Source organism: Natrix helvetica, assembly GCF_964273705.1.
Source record: "Natrix helvetica genome assembly, chromosome: 2".
In the NCBI taxonomy this organism is placed as follows: domain Eukaryota; kingdom Metazoa; phylum Chordata; class Lepidosauria; order Squamata; family Natricidae; genus Natrix; species Natrix helvetica.
This window is the reverse complement of record NC_138552.1, coordinates 230755750-230775939: the sequence shown is the minus strand read 5'-3', so window position 1 is coordinate 230775939 and position 20190 is coordinate 230755750. Positions and strand designations below refer to the sequence as shown.

General features: G+C 39.7%; 1 protein-coding gene across 2 annotated transcripts in view; it reads left to right on the top strand.

Annotated features, from left to right (window-relative positions):
- AARS2 (alanyl-tRNA synthetase 2, mitochondrial) overlaps positions 1–20190 on the top strand; it is a 39136-nt gene continuing 18946 nt past the window's right edge. The window contains exons 1-16 of one of the 2 annotated variants that reach the window (XM_081940624.1): positions 1–266; positions 1741–1929; positions 2818–2963; positions 4455–4649; positions 5381–5525; positions 7121–7266; positions 7630–7738; positions 8380–8418; positions 9754–9865; positions 10212–10339; positions 10923–11073; positions 12941–13110; positions 13510–13623; positions 15609–15749; positions 17757–17894; positions 19210–19319. In XM_081940624.1, coding sequence (XP_081796750.1) covers positions 39–266; positions 1741–1929; positions 2818–2963; positions 4455–4649; positions 5381–5525; positions 7121–7266; positions 7630–7738; positions 8380–8418; positions 9754–9865; positions 10212–10339; positions 10923–11073; positions 12941–13110; positions 13510–13623; positions 15609–15749; positions 17757–17894; positions 19210–19319 — 2261 coding nt within the window. In that variant the 5' untranslated portion in view covers positions 1–38. The remainder of the gene's footprint in view (positions 267–1740; positions 1930–2817; positions 2964–4454; positions 4650–5380; positions 5526–7120; positions 7267–7629; positions 7739–8379; positions 8419–9753; positions 9866–10211; positions 10340–10922; positions 11074–12940; positions 13111–13509; positions 13624–15608; positions 15750–17756; positions 17895–19209; positions 19320–20190) is intronic. The other variant, XM_081940623.1, reaches the window with a different exon arrangement.

Genomic DNA, 20190 nt, shown 5'->3' with positions numbered 1-20190 from the left:
CCCCTCCTCCGATTCCCACAATTCCGCCCACAGTTAAGATGGCGGCGGGAATCCCGGGCTGCGTGAGACGCTTTCTCCGGATGCCCTGCAACCGGCATTGGAGCGCTTTCCAAGCTCGCTCGGCCGCCTCCTTGTCCTCCGCGCACGTGCGCCAGATGTTCCTCCAGTTCTTCCAGGAGCGGCACGGGCATCAAATCGTTCCCTCGGCTTCTGTGAGGCCGCGAAACGATCCCGGGCTGCTGTTCGTGAACGCGGGAATGAACCAGGTACGTTCCCAAAACAGGGCGCGGAACCAACAGGCTTCGCAGAAGGGTTCCGCCGTTGACGGCTCTGATCGGATGCTATCTCCTTCCCTTTTTCCCGGAATTTCTTTTCTTTTCTTTTTTCTTGGTGTAAATGCCGCTGCTACGGTGCCGTCGTTTTACATCTTTCTCGCTGCTAAAAGAAAAAAGAAAAAGAAATGCGTATTTGCTCATAAAGCTGCATTGCATTTTACAACATTTTAGACTTCTATAATGTTTTTTCTGGAAATGTAAAAAGGAGAAAAAAATGTTCAGCTGAAGGAAATATGCAGTGGGAATAAGAAGCATCCTAATGCAACTGAGAACTGCAGTTGGGATATTTCCAAAAGAACTTCTATGTTCTTTTCTCTAGCACCCTTTGTCTTGAGAACTTGATTTAAAATGTTTTTAGATAAAAATAAAGTAAGCTTCATATACCATTATGCATGATATTGTGATTCATATTATCTAACATTATTTAATATAAATTTGCTTTTCAAGAGCACCACTGGAACCAGCATGATGGGTAGCTAGGTTAATGGACTGGATTCAGAGAGTTGTTGCTTCAAGTCACCATTTGATTAGATCAGTGTTAAACTAAAATAATGCCCTGCTCTCAGATATTCTGAGCACACTGTGTGCGTATGTGAGACTGACAATACATACTTGCATGACATGTTATGTTGCACTTTGGCTTTCAGTGTCATTCAGACATATACTATAAGCTAAAATGCGGTTGAGAAATTTACCAAATGGCCCAGTGTATATCCACATCTGAACTAATGATGGATCTATAAGTAAGGAGCCGTTGCTGCTCTAAAAAATGTAGTGTCAGAGAATAAACAGAGAGCAGCATCTTTCAATTTATTTTTCTGCATTCATGGGTTTGGAGGAACATTATTATTTTGAAAGAAAGGGATGGGAAAAGAGTGACCTTCTTACATCCTATGCATGGTGACTGTTTCTTATTTGATCATTGCAAACATTGTTTAAATTATAACAACATGATTCCAGGAAGTCACAGATTCCACAAAAGAAAGAGTATCTGGAATAGTAAAACTATTAAAATGTGGCTCGCTGAGTTTGCTGTACTTAACTAGGAAATGTTTGCTAGCTGATTCCCTTAATCATGGTTAGTACTAAGGTTGGTTTATTGGGTGATAAGATAATGTTCCTTCCCACTAAAGCAGTGTTTCTCAACCTGAGGTTTGGGACCCCTTTGGGGGTCGAACGACCCTTTCACAGGGGTCGCCTAAGACCATTGGAAAACACATATTTTCGATGGTCTTAGGAACCAAGACACCAATTTTATGGTTGGGGGTCACCACAACATGAGGAACTGTATTAAAGGGTTGCGGCATTGGGAAAGTTGAGAAGCACTGCACTAGAGCAATCCTTCTCTTAGTGTGAGCCGAATAACTTGTGAAGTTTCCTTTCTAATTTGTCTTTTAATTTCCAGTTCAAACCAATCTTCCTGGGCACAGCAGATCCTCGAAGTGAGCTTAAATGTTACCGCCGAATTGTGAACACCCAGAAGTGTGTGCGGGCAGGTGGAAAGCACAATGATTTGGAGGACGTGGGTCGAGATGTTTATCATCATACTTTCTTTGAAATGCTCGGGAACTGGTCCTTTGGTGATTATTTCAAAGTAAGGCATTGTTACACTTGCTTTCAAAAATGGCCTATTTGTAATTAATTTAATTTGTAACTAAATGAGACCTAAGCATGATCCAGAGTTATCTTTTTTTCTTTGTGACATATTTGTTTCTAAACTGCGCCATAAATTGGAACAGTAAAACAATTATAATCTCTATGGCTTCTCAGTGCAAAGGATTTTCTGCATGTGGAAATAGTATTTTTTGAGAAAGAACTTAGTTGATCACGCTATTCTGATTTGTCCACTTTACACAAATATGATACTTTACACAAACATGAGGCATAAGTCATGTCAAGGAAACCATTTAATTTGCTGTTTGCACTCATATTGACTTGATGAGACTTCTGTACTCCCACTTCTGATCTAAATACTTTAAATCAGTTGTCTTCTGTCTGTGGATTACAGTGTGTTGGAGTGTAGCATCCATCATTTTTAGATAGCATGGCTTCGCTGATGACACATGCTGAAGGTTGTAATCCACCACATCCAGAGGACACTAGTCTGGCAAAACATTATTTAAATAACTATAGAAATAAACAGCCAAAAGGACCTTACAGAATTCTAATCTGCCATTAATGACGCTAATTGTTTATCTGTCTATATTGTATCTTCAAAGAATTTAGAGTATCCTGCCCAATATCTTAGAGAAGAGAGTAATCTATCTGAGGTTATCCAGTTGCAAGACACTGGGAAAAGATCTCACCAAATCACTTTGGTCCCATATTTTCATTTTATTTGCTCACCAAGTTGGCCTTGATTTGTGCTACATGCAGTTAATATCACACTTTATAGTCTGTTCCCTCCGGAGCATCTGGAGTTGTTTTCTTACCCAAACACTTAACTATTATTTTTCATTGCTTCCATACTTTTTTATTTTAGGAGGAAGCATGTAAGATGGCATGGGAGCTCCTGACACAAGTCTATGAAATTCCAAAGGATCAGCTTTATGTCACTTATTTTGGAGGTGATGTCTCACTTGGTCTAAGTGCCGATGAAGAGTGTAGGGATATATGGCTTACACTTGGGTAAGTAATTTTTTTTTAAAAAATGAATGTAAATAAATTTTAGAAACTTTGCGTTTTTCTTATCATGGTCCAAAAGCAAACAACATATACTTTCAAATGATATAAATCATATAAATAACCTAAACAATAGTTTATATTAAGTGGTAACTAAATGACTTTTAAAAGCTATTTCCATGATAGATATTTTGCCAATGTCTTAAAAGAATTAACAGATGGATCATTAATAGCGCAAGCAGCTAAAGCATGACCTGATGAATACTATTAATTCTATACACCAGTGAGTATGCAGTTGACACTGAAGAAACACAAATAAAATTCAGTTTGCGAGTTCAAACGTAAGCATGTATGGCATTCATATGGGGGTGGGGGTGGAATATATAGTCATTGTCATCTTAATGGATAATATCACTTTGCATCATTGTGAAGAGTCTTTTTTGTGATGCATGCACACTATACAAATATTGGGGAATTGTATCTTGACGAGGAATAAGGATTTCAACAATTTTGTTCTCATAGCCTATAGGTTAAATTTGTATTTGTATAAATGCAGCTGGGTACCATATAACAACTGGCTCAAAACTTTGGCCTTAAAAGGTTTGATCACTGCTGGGACAATGTAATGAGCATTAGAGGTTACATACATAATCATGGGATTTGTATTCATTTCTCATATTTCGTTAGTTCTGCAGGTAGAAGATTGAAAGCAGATATCCAATAACCTACTCTATGAATCTTCTATTAATGTTCCATCTGGAAGCAATCTTAAAGTATTCACCAGAACCTTCATTTTTGAGTAATTAATTCCCAGGAATTCTTTAGAATAATAGAGTGAAAAGACTTGGAGGCATGTTTGTAAACCTACTGCAGTATGGAAATAATGGTAGCAACAGTTATAATATGGTAACGACAATGGGCTAGGAAAGAGACTTTGGTCAGTGCAGTACCTGAAATAGTTTATAGCCTTGTTTTATGCCTCACATGGTTTTATCTTATTTTTTTACCCCCAATTTGCTCAAGCATTGCATAATCCTGATCTTTAGTCATGCCAAGAAGACCAAAGCCACTGCGTGCAGCAAGCATGAACTGAATACCATAATATTTTTTATCTTGTTCAGTAGCATTGATCACTACAGGCCATGATTGTAACATGGGAGGAGGAATGGATTGTATGTATCATATTGTGCCATACAATGGTTTATTTGGCTTAACATGTGTTGGGAAACCAGCCTCTGATTTGTAAAGATGATGTGTGATTTAGCAGAATGAGTGAACCATGCCTAAGTTACTAGTAGAGTTCACCTACTCACAGCAAAGAGGCAGGTTGGAAACAAAGATTTCCCATTTTGAAATTGCTGAGTTCCAGCCCATGAAGTTCATAGTTCCAGGCATTTGGAGAAAAGAAGGAAAATAGGAATTTACTGTTTCCGCTCACCAGCTGCTCTGATTGTTTGTTTGTTCTTTTTTTATCGTTGTTCTTTGTTTGTTTTTCAGTATACCCCCTAGCCACGTTCTTCCTTTTCACCTGAAAGATAACTTCTGGGAGATGGGTGACACTGGACCCTGTGGGCCCTGCACAGAAATCCATTATGATCATATAGGTGGTGGAAGAAATGCAGCAGCGCTCGTGAATCAGGGCAGTCCTGATGTGGTGGAGATCTGGAACCTCGTTTTCATACAGTACAACAGGTATATTATCGTGTTACTGTTAAGCGTTTTATATAAATGCCATAGCTTGACTTCTTAGCAAAAAACATTTTGGATATGCAGATTTGGTTAAGTTGGGTAGCTGTATAATTTTTTAAACAAATATTCACAGGTTTTACACCAATCAGTACTGTTTTATCAGTCCAATTAATTATATTACATATGTATTTCCTCCCTGTCATTCCCCCCAATTATATTGTAATTTATCAGCTGAATGACTGCACTGATTTTATGTGGATTGGCAAGGTCTCTGCAAGTCTTCAAGTACCCATTTTGCCCCATCATCTACAAAATAATTTTAAAAGCCTTTTTCTTTTTTACCCTACCGCTCTGTGTACTGTCCCTGGTGAGTGAACTTTCTGCATTAATATTTTGATACTGTCAGAGCGAGCAACCTTCAGCTCAAAGCCCCCGTCACAGCTTGTGTCCTTACTCATTTACTCATGCTACTTGCTCTGGCTTTGGTTTTGCTCACCTAACAGATTATTTCTATAGAATGATAGTAAAGGGTTATCCTAATCTATGATAATTTTGCATAATCTCCCACTAATCTTGGTCATCTAGTCTGTCCTTATCAGTTTTCCTGATGCGTTTCTCCAATTACAGTTCAATCACTTGCAGCATTGCCATTCCCCACCCTTTAGCAAAACAAGTCTTGGCCTCTAATTAATGTTTACCATTTTTCCTTGGTTGGTTAACTGATACAATTCTAGAGAGGCCAATGGGATTTTACGCCATCTGCCTCAGCATCATGTGGACACCGGAATGGGCTTAGAAAGGTTGATGACAATTCTTCAGAACAAACGCTCCAATTATGACACTGACCTCTTCACCCCAATCCTGGATGCTATCCATAAGGTGATGATCATCTTGGTGTAGTTCTAATGAGACTTTGAAGTTTTGTATGTACAGTCAATCTAGTAGGCTCCAGTTAGGAACTAGGAAGGACTATGATTGCATTGACTTACATTGATTTGAAATGTATCTAAAGAGCATCTTCATGGACCTTGCTACTCCACTTCACACCCCTTTCCCAACCCAGATCATGCCTATCATACACAATTGTGCTCCTGTCTGGACCTGTGCTATGCTTCTTGCACACTTTCTGAGCCATGTTGTGCTCCTTGCGCTCCTTATGCACATCCCTCGTGCAGGGGTGTGCAAAAAGCACACTGCTTTTTGCACACCCCTACCACATCTCTTGTGCACCCCCTTACATTCCATCCTCAACCCTTTTGTGTATCTTCCCCAACCCTCCTCTATACTCCCACATACTCCCTTGTTCCCTCCCCCACTGGCAGCAGCCACTTTCCTGCCTATCACTCTGGACTTAAAACTTCCTACCGATTTCCTCACTGGCTTTGATTGTGAGAAGCCAGTTGGAAGCTTTCTCACATAACAACCCTTCAGTTAACAAAGCAACTGGGACTGCTGTCACTAAGCAATGCAATTGTCCTTTACAATCATATTGTTTAGCAACAGCCATTCTGGTCCCAACTGCTGTCATAATCCTCAAGTGAGAGAAAGACAGATGTGACAGAATCACCCTGGTACAACCCTGTCTTCTTGGAGTAAGAACAGGAATCTCGGGTCCACTAGATTTTAGATGTCTGTGATCACTAGGCAGTGTTTATGGGATTTAGAATTCAACAAAATCATGAGGCTCACCAATATGAATATTGTGGATATGCTAGAATATTTATTTCTCAAGAGATTAAAAATTGCTGCATCTCCTTTTTTGGCAGTAGCCTTAAAAGAGCCAGAAGAATGACTTAAATAGTTTGCTGGCTGTTCAAACTGAGAGACCAGCTCTGATAGCAGTAGAATCTTTCTTTTCTGAGTGGAAAAGTGCAGCTTTCAAGGACTATAAAAAAAATCCTAATGTGGCTCTTATTATATTTAGGAATAGCTTTCCTATCCCCCTCTTATCTCTCAGTTCTACTTTTCTGCAGTAGTCATTTACATGTCTACACAGAAGTAAATGCCACTGAATTTAGTAAGGCCTAAAACTGCAACATTAAACCCCAGGAAACTTAGGCATTGTTGCTGTGTGTGCAGTGTTTCAAAGTTGGTTCAGAAGAAGTTCAAACATAACACCCCTCTGTAAACTATTAAAATAGGCAAATATTTTCTCAGGATCTTTTCAGAAGATAGGTGATAGAATGTTAAAAGACACAGAGGCTGTTGAATGAACTTACAAATGCATTAGACTTCCCAAATACGTTTTGTGCGTTGTATGGGGATGGGGGAATAGGCCCATGTTAGTTTGGTGAAATATTTTTGGTCTGCCCTTTTTAAAAAAAATATCCCATAAACATTTAAAGAACATTCTGTTTAAACTTTTAAGGAGAAAAAAATAAGGAAAAATAAGAAAATAAGTGAAACTTAAGAGTAATTAAATAGAACGTGCATATTCTTGTGTGACTTTTTCAGTGCCTTCTATTACCTTTCAGGGCTGCGGTGGACCTGGTTACCAAGGCTTGGTTGGTGACATTGACCCAGGGGGAGTGAACATGGCATACAGAGTGATGGCAGATCACGTGCGGGCCCTGTCTGTGTGCATTGCGGATGGGATATTCCCAGGGATGGCTGGTGCCGAGTAAGGAGAAAGTCCAATGAGGGGAAGAACAGTTGGGAGTGAGTGATTAGAGAATATTTGGGTTGATGTTGTCAGAGAGAAAGTTACACAGAGAGAGGAAGCAGGGCGGGACAAATGGAAACTAAAATTTTGAATGATTTCAAAAGATTAGTGGAGGAAAGAGTGACTGCAGCACATATGAAATGCATGCATAAAGTATATTATATGGAGCATACCAAGGACATAGCTGTAAAACCAACAAGATAAATACTAAGAGAATCTTGGTGGGAATTTTAAGCAAGTATTCAGATGTTTTTCTGGAAAAGTAAAATTGCCTACTCACTCAAAATGCTAATTTCTTTTTGAAACATTTGTTCCCTGCAGGCTTGTTCTACGTCAGATTTTGCGCAGGGCTGTACGGTTTTCTTCTGAGGTTCTCCATGCTTCACCTGGGTTCTTGGCGAGTTTGGTTCCTGTCGTAGTAGAAATTCTGGTAACTTAGAATTTGATTTCTTATGTCAAGACACTTTTCTAACGCTGCATTGGTTGCCTTATCAGATGGTACTACCTTAGTTGCTAGAAATATGGGAGATATAACAAAGTCAAAGAGCAGATTTTTTTAATGCAGGTGTTAAAACTACCTAATTGTCCTACACATGAATTTCAATATTAGAAGAAATAGTACGTGATCCAGCAGTTCTTCTATTCCAGTGAGACATATCACACCACTTCTGCTATCTAGAAAATGTGCAGAAGTAACTGGATTATCAAAGGATTTGGAATCAGGAAAGAGCTACGTTTGCAGAATTTCATGTTTCTTGACTGAAAGGCAGCTCTTATGGAAATGTTTCTGTCCAATAATAGAAAGGGCCTGAAAGGCCTTTTGGGATATTTGTGTTAAGTCAACACAATGCTTTAGTGCTGCTTATCACTCACGTTTATCCTATTCAGAAATTTTATTTTTGCATATAATTGGGGGGGGGGGATCTAAATTATATAATTCCTGACATGAGACTAACAAAACAAAATTCCTAATTTCAGAAGCAAAGAATTTCATATAATGTATATTAGGGATGGGGAGAAGTGGGAGTTGCACTAGTAATGACTTATAATGAGTTGATGTTTCCTTTGCAGGGAGACGCTTATCCAGAACTAAAGAGGGATCCAGAGAAGGTAATCAACTACTGCTGCTGCATTCAAAGTTGTGTTGATCTCTAAATTATTACACATTGCTTGAAATAGTGGAATTATTTCCTTAGCCATTCCCTCTTAATGAGCATACTATACCAGCTTCCAGTTTTCGATGCATTTTCCCCCATCTTATTTTGAATAGTGGAAGAATGGAGGTGAGATTGGGCTTCACTGCTGACTCCTGAGCAATTAAGCTGATACAGCATGCACTTTAAAGGTCAATCCAACAGTTGAGCTCTGTGCCACACATGAGCAAATGCAAGCGGGAGACTTGCCCTTATGACATGAATTAAGTTATAAGCCAGCGGCCCATCTAGAGCCAGAGATCTGAGGCAAAATGTGCTGTCTCTGTTTTTGCTTTGAAAGATGTACTCCGCTTTTCCAGTACTTTTTTTTTACCCAGTGAATAGTGCAAGCAATAACTGACATGTACTGTATACTATCTGAAGAAAGAAAGTTTCAGTTAATTTTGTAAAACCTTTTCTGAGAAGAAACCTTCATTTAAAAACCATTAAAATATTTGATATATAACCCTATGCATTTTTCTTACACTGCTTACTAAGCATCTATGTATGTTAAAGAAAAACATATAAATAAAAGTAAAAACATTTTTGATATATAACTTGGATTGCACAAAGTTTGTTCATAAAAAAGCAGTAGAAAATATGTCTAAACTTTACAAAATTATCCTTTTGAATGCAAAGAACATTCCTCGTTAAAAGGATGTTGCTGCCGCTAACAGATTGGGAATTATGTGTTATGTCAGATTGAAAGTTGGGCGTAGGGGTTCAACCTATCCCTAAAACTACTGTGTCAAAAATATTTCACCAAATGTGACACTAAGAACATAAGTGCAAAGAAAAATGGGTATGTATATTGTAATGATGTCCATTCTATCTTCAAGTAAGAATTGCATCCTACTTTGTGGCCTCAGTTCCAAAAATATTCCCATGGCATACCTATGTTGCCATAGTTAATTATGGTTGATGGTGGTCTTTTGTGGACTAGTTGCATCTAAAAACCTAGACCAATGTCAACTGGGTGTGCAATCTGGATTTCATTTTCTAAAGCAGGTGCCTTTTTTCTTCTACGTATTTCTTACTCTTTCCTTTTGGATCTTAGGATTGCAGGGAGAGTAGAATTCTACAAAAGTGAGGAGCATGTACTACGTTGTCTTAGTGAGCAAGATACCTTGGAAGAGCTTGGCTATTCAAATTTTTAATTTGCCTCTTCATCTTTTATTCAACACTTGTAATAAATTGCTTTCTAAGCGATTGGTTCATTTATTTTTTGTGCCTCTTCTTTATCTCCCTGCAGATTATGAATATTATCAATGAAAACGAGGCAGCATTTTTCTCTTCTCTCTTGCAAGGACGCCGAGTTATAAACCGAACTCTCCAGAAATTGAATCATTCCAAAGTCTTCCCAGGCAAGGATCTCATTTCCCCACAAACAACCACTTCTAGCTGCCAAAGTACAACATATAGTGTAATGCGATAAATGCCTTGTTTGTAGAGCCTCCCTCCCTGGCTTTGACCTATCCCTTGCTTTTGACCATGTTTGCATGAAAGAGTGATATTCTGGCTGGTCAATGGGAATTAATGTGCAACTTTCTGATGTCTTATCTCCGTAATCACAGTCCATGGTTATCCTATGGTTGAGGGTTTTTTTTACGGTTTCAAGTTAGGACGCATTAAAAATGGCAGATGCTGCATTATAGTATGACATGCTTAAACATAGGAAAGTTGCTGAAGTTGCTCATATTTTTCCTGCAGGCGAGGTAGCCTGGTCTCTCTATAGAAATTTGGGTTTCCCCCAGGATCTCATTAAATTGATGCTTGAAGAAAAAGGAGTACAGCTAGACATTGCTACTTTTGATCGTCTGGCTCAGGAACATGCCAAAGTAAGGCCCACATACGGCTTTTTATGAATTATCCTAATTGATCACCTTTTTTTCTCAGACCAATGCCTTAAAATGGTACTTTTAGAGAAATCTAAGGCAAGAATAGGCAACCCATGGCTATTCCCAACAGCCCCTATGGTGGATGGCGAAGAATATTGGGAATTTAGCAACATCTGGAAGACTACAAGGAGTTCACTCCAGTTGTTTGAGGTTCACTGAAGATGCCCCTCTGTTAGCTGAAACCATAATGCATAATAAGAGATTAAGTATATTGTTGACATCTGTTTTTATTTTGATCTGTTTTTTCCCGAATGGAATAGCCTTATTTTTTTTTCTCTAAAAGGTGTGTAGGCGCAAACTGAATTGGACTGAAATTTCATAGTAACCATTTAATTCCACCTCCCCAGCACTTGATTTAAAAGGGAGCAAAGTTTCTCAAAAACCTAAACTTGATCCTAGATTGGGATAGTCTTCTAAAAATGCTACAGTCTTCAGAATTCTGTGAACAGATTTTATTAAAATGATATGTCTCATTCTTTTGTTTATTCTCTCTGTGTTTTTCCTCCCATCTCCATCTCTGCAGCTCAATGCTAAGTTTCAACAGCAACAGCAGCCCCAGAGTGCTGAGAAGCAGCTGGATGTGCTTTCATTGGCCCACTTGCAACAGCGGAATGTGCCTATTACTGATGATTCCCCCAAATATGACTATAAACGTGTACAAGATGGGAAATATGGTAAGGCTTAACCCTCCTTGGTGAAGACCAGACATACTTTATTTTCCAGTAAGGAGATAAATGTTTTTGTTAGAGTAGGATAACTGGGCTCATTACCTGATTTGAAAAGTCAATAACAGCATAATTGTGAGTTTTACAAAAACACACTCAGGCAGCCATTTCTTATTTATTATTGCATCTATATAGCGATCTTGGATAATGAGGAGGGGGAGAGTTCTCTTTGAGGGGTCAGGTGGCTACATCTTTGCTACCTGAACTTCAAAGGTCAGTAGATCTGTTGTCATGGTGATTTCATCAAAACAACGAGGGTGACATTTTTTTTTCCTTTTTATTTCCTTTTTATATTTATTTTTTCTCCCACGTGGTATAAGTGGGAGAATGGCAACAGCAGACTTTAAGGAAACAAATTGTTCTATTTCCACCCTTAAAACCTGCCTCAGATCATGGAGTAAAAATAATTGTTTTTGAGGCTAATTTCAGCATTTCTTTCTGGTTTTGTGAGGTAGTAAGGATGGAAAGGGGGATGATTTGCATCCCTAAGACTTCCTAGCTGTGTTCCATCCGAAATCTGCGTCACAGTGAAAAAAGAATCCCAGCCACCTGTCCCTCTGACAACAATTTGAAGCCATTTGGAAGCAGGCAGGGCCTTCAGAAACTTTGAAGTCCCTGGTTGCCTCCAAATGAATATAGGCTATGTGAATCTCATACAAGAGAATCACATAGTCTATATTTTGGTACTGGCTTCCGGCAGTTGATGCCAAGACAGTAAGAGGCTCTGCTTTGTCCACTCCTCATATTAGGAAGCATCTCCTCTCTAATCAGGTGAGCTCTATATACCCAAATCCCACTTGTTGCCTTTGGAAACCATGGAGAATATTAACCTCCTTCCTCCAGGTTGTTTTTTGCATGTAGGATTCTCTGAGGGAAGAGAGGAGGAGAACCATTTTGGCCTTTTAGTTAAGAACCAAAATATTTTCAATCAGGTCTTATTCGCCAATCACTATGAGAGTTGTCTGATGGAGGAATGAGACAATTGGATTCCAGTGTAGGAAAGGAGCCTATTTTTAGCAACTTGCAGCAAGTTCCATGCTGTCACTAAATCATTCATAACAGTAAAAACTTTGAAGAAGTATTGCCAGCCAGAATAGACTAAATAATCTAAATAATAGAATAATTAGGCTAAATAATCCAGTAATCCCCAAATTTGTCTAATCTCCAAGTTTTCCTATATGCTGTCCTCTTTTGTAGAACAATGAGAGTTTAACTCTCCTGAATTTGGAGTTGGGGAATTGAACTTGAAGGAAGAAAATCTATCATAGCACATGCATTGAATGGATGCATATTTAAATCCATGTAATACAGTTAAAGCCAGTAATATATCCTTGTCATTACCTATGTAGGGAACTGTGAGTGGTATCTCCACACCCATTAATCTTTGTACTTCTTAGATTTTTCACATACCCAACTTCAAGTATTTGGTGGAAGCTGCAATTTTTTGTGAAGTCTCCAGCAGTACATTACACAACATGGCAAGATCTTTCATGAGAACATGCTATTGTTATTCGGTTGCTAAGTTGTATTTGACTCTTCAAGACCCTGTGGATCACAGCATGCCAGACCCCTTGTCCTCCAAAGTTTGCCCAAAGAGAAGTAACTTGTCCCATATATAACAATATCATTTTAATATGTTTGTGTTCTTGGATGCCGCCCTGTGTCTATCCAAAATACTTGGCTTTAAAATAATTTAGTTGAGCATTAGTCAGATCAGTGCTACATGATTGGTTGATTGTCTTGTTGTTCAGGTGGCTGCACTGAATAGGCCAACTTGTAGAAATGGAGTCTAGGACCTTTTTCTTGCTCTTTGCAGTGTTCAAGCCATGCCAAGCCACTGTCTTAGCATTATACAGAGATCAGACTCTTCAAGAGGAAGTTTCAGGAAAACAGCACTGTGGGGTCCTGCTAGACAGGACTTGCTTCTACGCTGAGCAGGGTGGCCAGGCGTCTGATCAAGGCTATATGACGAGTGGCAGACAGCAGGTAAGCTTTTTCCCAGGCAGAGCTGAAATTATTCCCTGATAACTGTGGGAATGAGCTTCCTTGAAATGTATTAACCATCTTGGTTGCTGTCTCCAAGCTACAACACTAGTTTATTCCTTATCCACATCTTCTTGCTTCTCTTTCAGTCTTTTACTGTAGCAAATATAAGCAAAAGGGAAGAAAAAATCTCACGACTTATTTGTATTAAATGCAGAAGGTTTACCTCTACTGATCTTAATCTGTACTTTTCCCACTGTTAATTTAGGAGCTTAGTTGATTGATAAATAGCATTTGTTAACAACTAAGATACTTGAATGTCCTGTAGAAGAATGGACGAACCTGCTGCACAAAATCATGAAGTGTCTATGTTAACAGTTGTGTCTTTTTCCTACTTTTGAGGATGTACTTTTCCCTGTTGAAACAGTACAAGTATTTGGTGGCTATGTGATCCATGAAGTCTTCGTTTCAGAAAGCCTGAAGGTTGGGGACCAAGTACACCTCTTTGTGGATGAGGTAACAATCTTTGCTGGGCAATTCCCATAAAACACTTGGGTCAACAGGGTCTTTATAAACATACCATACTAACAGCTTCTATTGGGTGGGAAGTTAGAAAAACACATTGCACCCTGGGCATGACCAACATTTCAACAGACTAAGATATAGGATATTCTATGTTAGTTTTTACCATTGTTGATTTTGCCTTAACTGTCATCCTTCCAAGTAATCAACTCAAGACAGTCAAGACTCTGTTTGCTCAGGTTCAAGAAGCCCTTTATTGAGTGCATCATATCGAGATTTAGAAAGGTGAAGCTAGCTCTGAATGATTCCAGCACTTAGGGATAATTAAAATAATAAAATTTCCCCACATACACCCTGTATCTTTTAGATCACCAATCAATTCAGCCAGAGGTTCCCACTCAGTTCCAACAGGTATCCGTTCATACCCCGGCTGGTAGATGTTTTGACTAGAAGCTGAGGCACTACATTCCTAAGCTCCCCCATCCCTCCTCCTGTGAATGGCAACCAAGAAACGAAGCAGGAATCAGCATGATAAAGAATGGCTTCAGCTGAAGTCGTTTTGCAGGTTGACATTAACACTATATTCCTTTCAACCAACTCACAAAGATTAACAAATGCAGATGTTTTTACAGAATCCACAACCCTGTGGGTTCCCTAATGATTCTCAAATATGTGACCTATTTAAATAAGCAAGGCTAAGATATGCAAATTTTAAAAAAATCAGCGGAGTAAGTTTGTTATAGTAAGGCAAATTCCATTGTTTTGGCTGCTTAGGCCAGGAGTGTCCAAACTTGGGAACTTTAAGACTTGTGGACTGGCTGGCTGGGGAATTCTGGGAGTTGAAGTCCACAAGTCTTAAATTTCCCAAGTTTGGACACCCCTGGCTTAGGCAGTTCTTTGAGAGACTTTAGCAAATTATTTAATAACTGTTTAATTATCAGGAGCATTATTTGGAGCATCAAAGAGTTTAATCACTATCCTGCAGTGAATATCTTAGAAAACAAGTATGGTGACCTTCTGATATTGGGTGAATTTATATACGAATAATACACAGTCTCTTTTGGACAAAAAGAACAGCTATGAAGTTGGTGTTTTAGTACAAACAGTATAAAAGAACATAGAGATGACCTTGGTGAAGGAGTGGGTGAACCTGTTAAGGGAGGAGAAATGGCAATTCATTCCTGAGGAGGTGAAGGGCATAGAAACTAAAAAACAATCATGCATTGATTTTTTTTGGTACAGGACAAACAGACAGACCCAAACTAATAGTGTAGCTTTCAGGATTCTGTCATCATGTCTATAATAGAGTAGCATTCCCGGTATCCCTGCAGTATCTGTTTCTTGACCTCACCTTACCTCAAAAGAACTAACAAACAAGTATGTTTCTTTGGGTATGGGGGGTCTTCAGATATTGCTGAACTATCAGTTTCAGCATCCTTCATTGCCCTTTAATTGGAGCTGCTAGGGCTTCTTGCTCAACAACATCTGTAAGGCCAGAAGTTCTTGACTAGTTCATTCAAGAACATTAGTGAAGGAAGGGCTATAGAAGTTATAAACAGCGAAATTATAATCATACACTTAATTTGTATCTCCAGAGGAAATAGATATTGGATAACAAAACGGGGGGGGGGGGGGAACCTGCTGAGAACATTCCTAGACAGTATGGTTCAGGGGTGTCAAACTTGCATCGTCACGGCGGTATCACGTGACATATCGGGACTTTTTTCCTCTCCGCTAAACCGGGCAGGGGCAGAGCCAGCACATGACGCATCTGACCCGCAGGCCATGAGTTTGACACCCCTGGTATAGTTAGTGCTTTGGTAGGTAAATTAAGAATCTGCATAGCTTTGTATATACAGTCATGTGTTCAAAATGATTTCATTATGCGTTAAAAACTTTTTTTCTTTTTCATTGCCAATATGTTCAGTTTTATTATAATGTTTTGCAATACGAGCGCCCTGCATTGCTTTTGTTTTCAGGCCCAGAGGCTGGCTTCCATGAGGAACCACACAGCTACCCACTTGTTAAATTTTGCACTCCGCCAAGTCTTGGGAGACTGCACAGAACAGCAGGGATCCAGTGTGACTGCTGAGCATCTGCGATTTTTTGTCAACACCAAGGTGCCTGGTATCCCCAAAGTACTCCACATTTAGAGCAGGGAAGATAAGAAAACTTGGAACATACCTAGAGATGAGCTGCAAAAGTTAGTTCAACACCTACTATCTTGTTCCCTAACACAGGGATTCCCAACCCCCAGACTGTAGCCAGTTCAGAACTGGGCCATGCAAGTGGCGGGTGGGTGAGCACGCACACCGAAAGCGTGAGCAGTGGGTCCATATGCCCACTGCTCGTGTAGATGGAGCTGCATAAATGCACACATCTGCCACTCACACGGAACAATCCCCTCTCCCCCTCCCCACCAGTCCACCAAGCTGAAAAGGTTGGGGATTGCTGTCCTAGCATATGAGGAGTGAGGCAGCCTTTGGACTTCCATCATTGTTAGCAATCCTGGTATTGAAACAGTGTTTTTATTTAAAAATGTGTTTGCTGGCCATCTCGCCACACGTATTCTCCTCCTTCCTGCAACACTGACTTAATGGCTGCCACAAGCTATATAAATTCTGTTAGACTTTGTCATTCTTTACCATGACAAAATACGTTTCCTGCCCAGGCAGGGGGTTGGACTAGAAGACCTCCAAGATCCCTTCCAACTCTGCTATTGTATTGTATTGTACCATGGAGGAAAATTTGATTAATGAGTAATTTGATATAGACAATAAAGGAGAGATAGGATCAGCAATGGGAAGAGTGAATGTCTTGTAATACGGGTTTTTGCCAGTTCAAGGATGGATAGGCCCCAGCATTGAGGAAAGGCCCTAAAATAACAGTGTGAGGGAATTGTGAGCTATACAGGACCAAATTCAATGTATAAATGGAGGCAATTTAGTTTTGGAGCATTTAAATATAGACTAATGTCTTAATGTGTAACATGCACAACATACCATATTTTTCAGAGTATAAGGCGCACCTTTTTTCTTCAAAAAAGAGGCTGAAAATCTGGATGCATCTTACACATCGAATACAGCATTTTTTGCCTCCCGAAGCCTGCCCCTTCACCAAAATGGCCGTGCATACCCTTATGGAGGCTTTCAGAGATCTCCTGGGTGCTGGGGAGGGCAGAAATGAGCACAAAATGGGCCGATTTTTGCCCCCCCCCCAGCCCCCAGAAGCATTCTATAAGCCTCAATAAGGGTATGCATGCAATTTTTTTGACAAAAAACAGGCCCATTTTCGCAAAAACCAGGCCATTCCCCCAAGAGCACTCTGCAAGCCCCCCCAGGCTATTCATGCCCTTTATTTGAAAAAAATGGGCCAGTTTTTCGGAGGTTTGCAGAGTGCAAAAACTTTTTTTCCTTTTGTCTTAAGGTTTGTCAGCGATTTCCTTCTCCAGCACATGGATAAGTACACCTGGAAACATCTACCTACCTACCTACTCTCTCTCTCTCCCTACTGTATTTCTCTCTCTCTCTCTATCCCCCTCTATCTATCTACTCTCTCTCTCTCCCTATCTACCTACTGTATTTCTCTCTTTCTCTCTATCCCTTTATCTACCTACCTACCTAACTACTCTCTCTCTCTCCCTACCTATCTACTGTATTTCTATCCCTCTACCTACCTACCTACCTACCTACTGTATTTCTCTTTCTTTCTCTTCCTCTCTATCCCTCTATCTACCTACCTACCTTTTTTTTTTTAATTTGCCTCTTCAAAACCTTGGTGCGTCTTATACTCTGAAAAATAATATAACCCATCAGTTGACATCTAATCCTAATTGCTATTGTGAATACTTGGTGTTTTCACACTAAAAGCCTAATAATGTAAGTTTTGTTAGCATTCTCTTACACAGAATTTGTGTACATTGGCAAACAAATCTTGTATGTAGTTTGATTCAAGAACTATTGATTCCAGTTTTTAGATGAGAACTCTGAGGCTTAAAAATCTAGCAAGTGTTAACACCTAAACTGAATCTTGGAAACTAATCATCCACTCTTTTGGATTCTACAATACATTAATCTTCATGCTGTGTAATTCTGCATCTTTTTGATGAAGTATATTTTTTTCACCAGCTCCCCATAAAAACAGAGACTCTGCAAGAGGTAGAAAGTTTGGTCCAAGAGATGATCAAAAGGAATGAAACTGTTTATACAGGGAAAGCTCCTCTCAATCAGACCAGTGATGTTCTAGGACTCCGGAAACTGGATACGGTAATTTGACAATGACTAACACAAAAAGTCTTAAATAGCTAAAAGCAGACCCAAAGTGGTCTCAGCCAGGGTAGGCATTTTGTTCTGGAGACATTTGGAATCATTCCTGGGCAAAAACTTACGTTCTTGAATGTATTTTGAATCAAAATGTCTAACAATTATAAATATATGCATTTTAAAAGTGGGTCCAAAATTACAAAGTATTCTCTCCGTTTGTATTGCATTTAATGCATATAATTTCTCCAATAACTTTTTACTAAATTCTACTGTGGGTTAACATACAAGATGGTCCTTTGAAATTAAAATCCTGACCTATAAAGAACTGTTAGATGGTTTTTATCTCTAATTTAACAAGGTTTTTTTTTACCTCGGGATAGATCAAAGGATGTGTCTGTGAGTGTTAGTAATTAATTTTTTGGTACATTTGAAATAAAATGTTAATAAAAACCCTAGAAAAACATGGAATACATTTTAGAACATTATATCATACTCTTCAATGATTAAACTAGGTTTGTACAGAGAATATAATCATATTCATCTGAAGTTGTATTTCCTGCATGATCAGGACTTGCAGTTACGCAGAATTCCCATTTATGCCTTGCCTGTAACTGTTTTCAGCCAAACACATTCATTGTCTTCTTATGCAAAGTTGGGAGAAGCATGTGTGAGTGACCCCTCTATGTCTGTTAGTCTATAACTCCCAAATAGGCCTTAGGGAGCATAAGTGCTGCAAAATATAAAATAGCCAGTATTGTTCAAATAGCCAGTATTGTGTAGTTATTTATGCTTTCTCTATAGGTTCCTGCTTCGGAATCCTATTTCCATCTAGTACTTGTTCCTTCCCTCTTTGGTTTAGTTCCCAGCCACAAAATACTGAGCATTCTGAAAAATAGAACATTTGAAATCGGTGGAATTTGAGAATCTCAGAAACCGGTAGCCAAACATTTGGCTGTTACTGAAAATATATCAGGTTCAACCATTTTCCACTTGTTAGTAATATCTTTCCCATCCAGCATCAATTGTTCAGGAGCATTAGTGGCCACAGCACATGATCTAAACCCTGTCCTTTGGTATATGCATGTGATGCTGGCACAAACAAAGGTGGCAGGGCTCAGATTGTGCTGATATACTGTCTGTTTAAGAAATATGGGCAAATGAGTGGAGATAGTGCGTGCAGACCTTCCCACCGATTGGTCTTTGCCACGTTCTCAAGGGTGCTGCCATCTTCCACATAATTATGTCCATGTAATAGTTGCACTCACCAGTTGCACGGCCAATATTGCCATGTCATGTAGTCTTCTCCGAAATCTTTCAGGTGTATCCCGATCTGGTTCGTGTAGTGTCAGTAGGTATCCCAGTTGAAAAGGTCTTGGCTGAGGATTCTGAACATGCAATGAATACCTCGGTGGAGCTGTGCTGTGGAGCGTAAGTATTTTTGTCCCATTTCTTTTAAATTGAGATGCTCTGCACATGCCTTGACGTTGTGCGTGTAAAATGGGTTTCCTCAAAAATTCCAGTCCGCTTCCCAGTTTCAGTGGGAAGACCAATGTCTCTATAATTTTTGCAGTCTGCCACAGCGCTCTGCTTCATCTTAAACTGCCAGGGGTCTTGGTTGGCAGCTCCCGCGTGCGTTTTGGTAGTGAGACTCTTACCTGGGGAACCATCATTAGCAATATAACATTGTAACTTATTGCCAAAGAGACGGGTAGTTTAAAAATTCTGTCAAAATACAGATTTTAGTTTTTGTTTTTCTTCTTCCTTCTTGGTTATTTATTGCAAGCACTTGAAGTTCAGCACAGATGAACTATTTATTGACCAAATCTGATAGGGTGGTTTGGCTTTAGAAGTTGGGAGCAATGTTCTATCTAAGCGCACGTGGCAGGAAAACACCGCACAGCAGTTTCTAACTGTCACGCAGTGCCGTGTATTTGCCGGACATGGACTGCAAAGCGGCCGCAGAATCGAGATTGAAACCCCCTCCAGCTAAACCTTTCCTACAGCACGTACCTTGCCTTTTGTTGTTTTGATCATGAACGGTCTGTACACCGCCCCGAGTCCCTACGGGGAGAGGGGGCGGTCTATAAATTAAATAAACCTGAAACCTGAAACCTGCCGACTTCAGGATTCTCCCTAATCAGTGTGGGTCAAAAAGAAAATTTTTGCTGGGGGGGGGGAGCTCCTTGGCCTCCGTCTCTTTTTCTCCCTCCTCGTTTCTCGGGGCTCCACCAGTGGGGGAGCAGAGCCCAGCACCAGGCTTTGGGCCAACATGATTGATGCCCTCTTTCCCTGTTCCTCT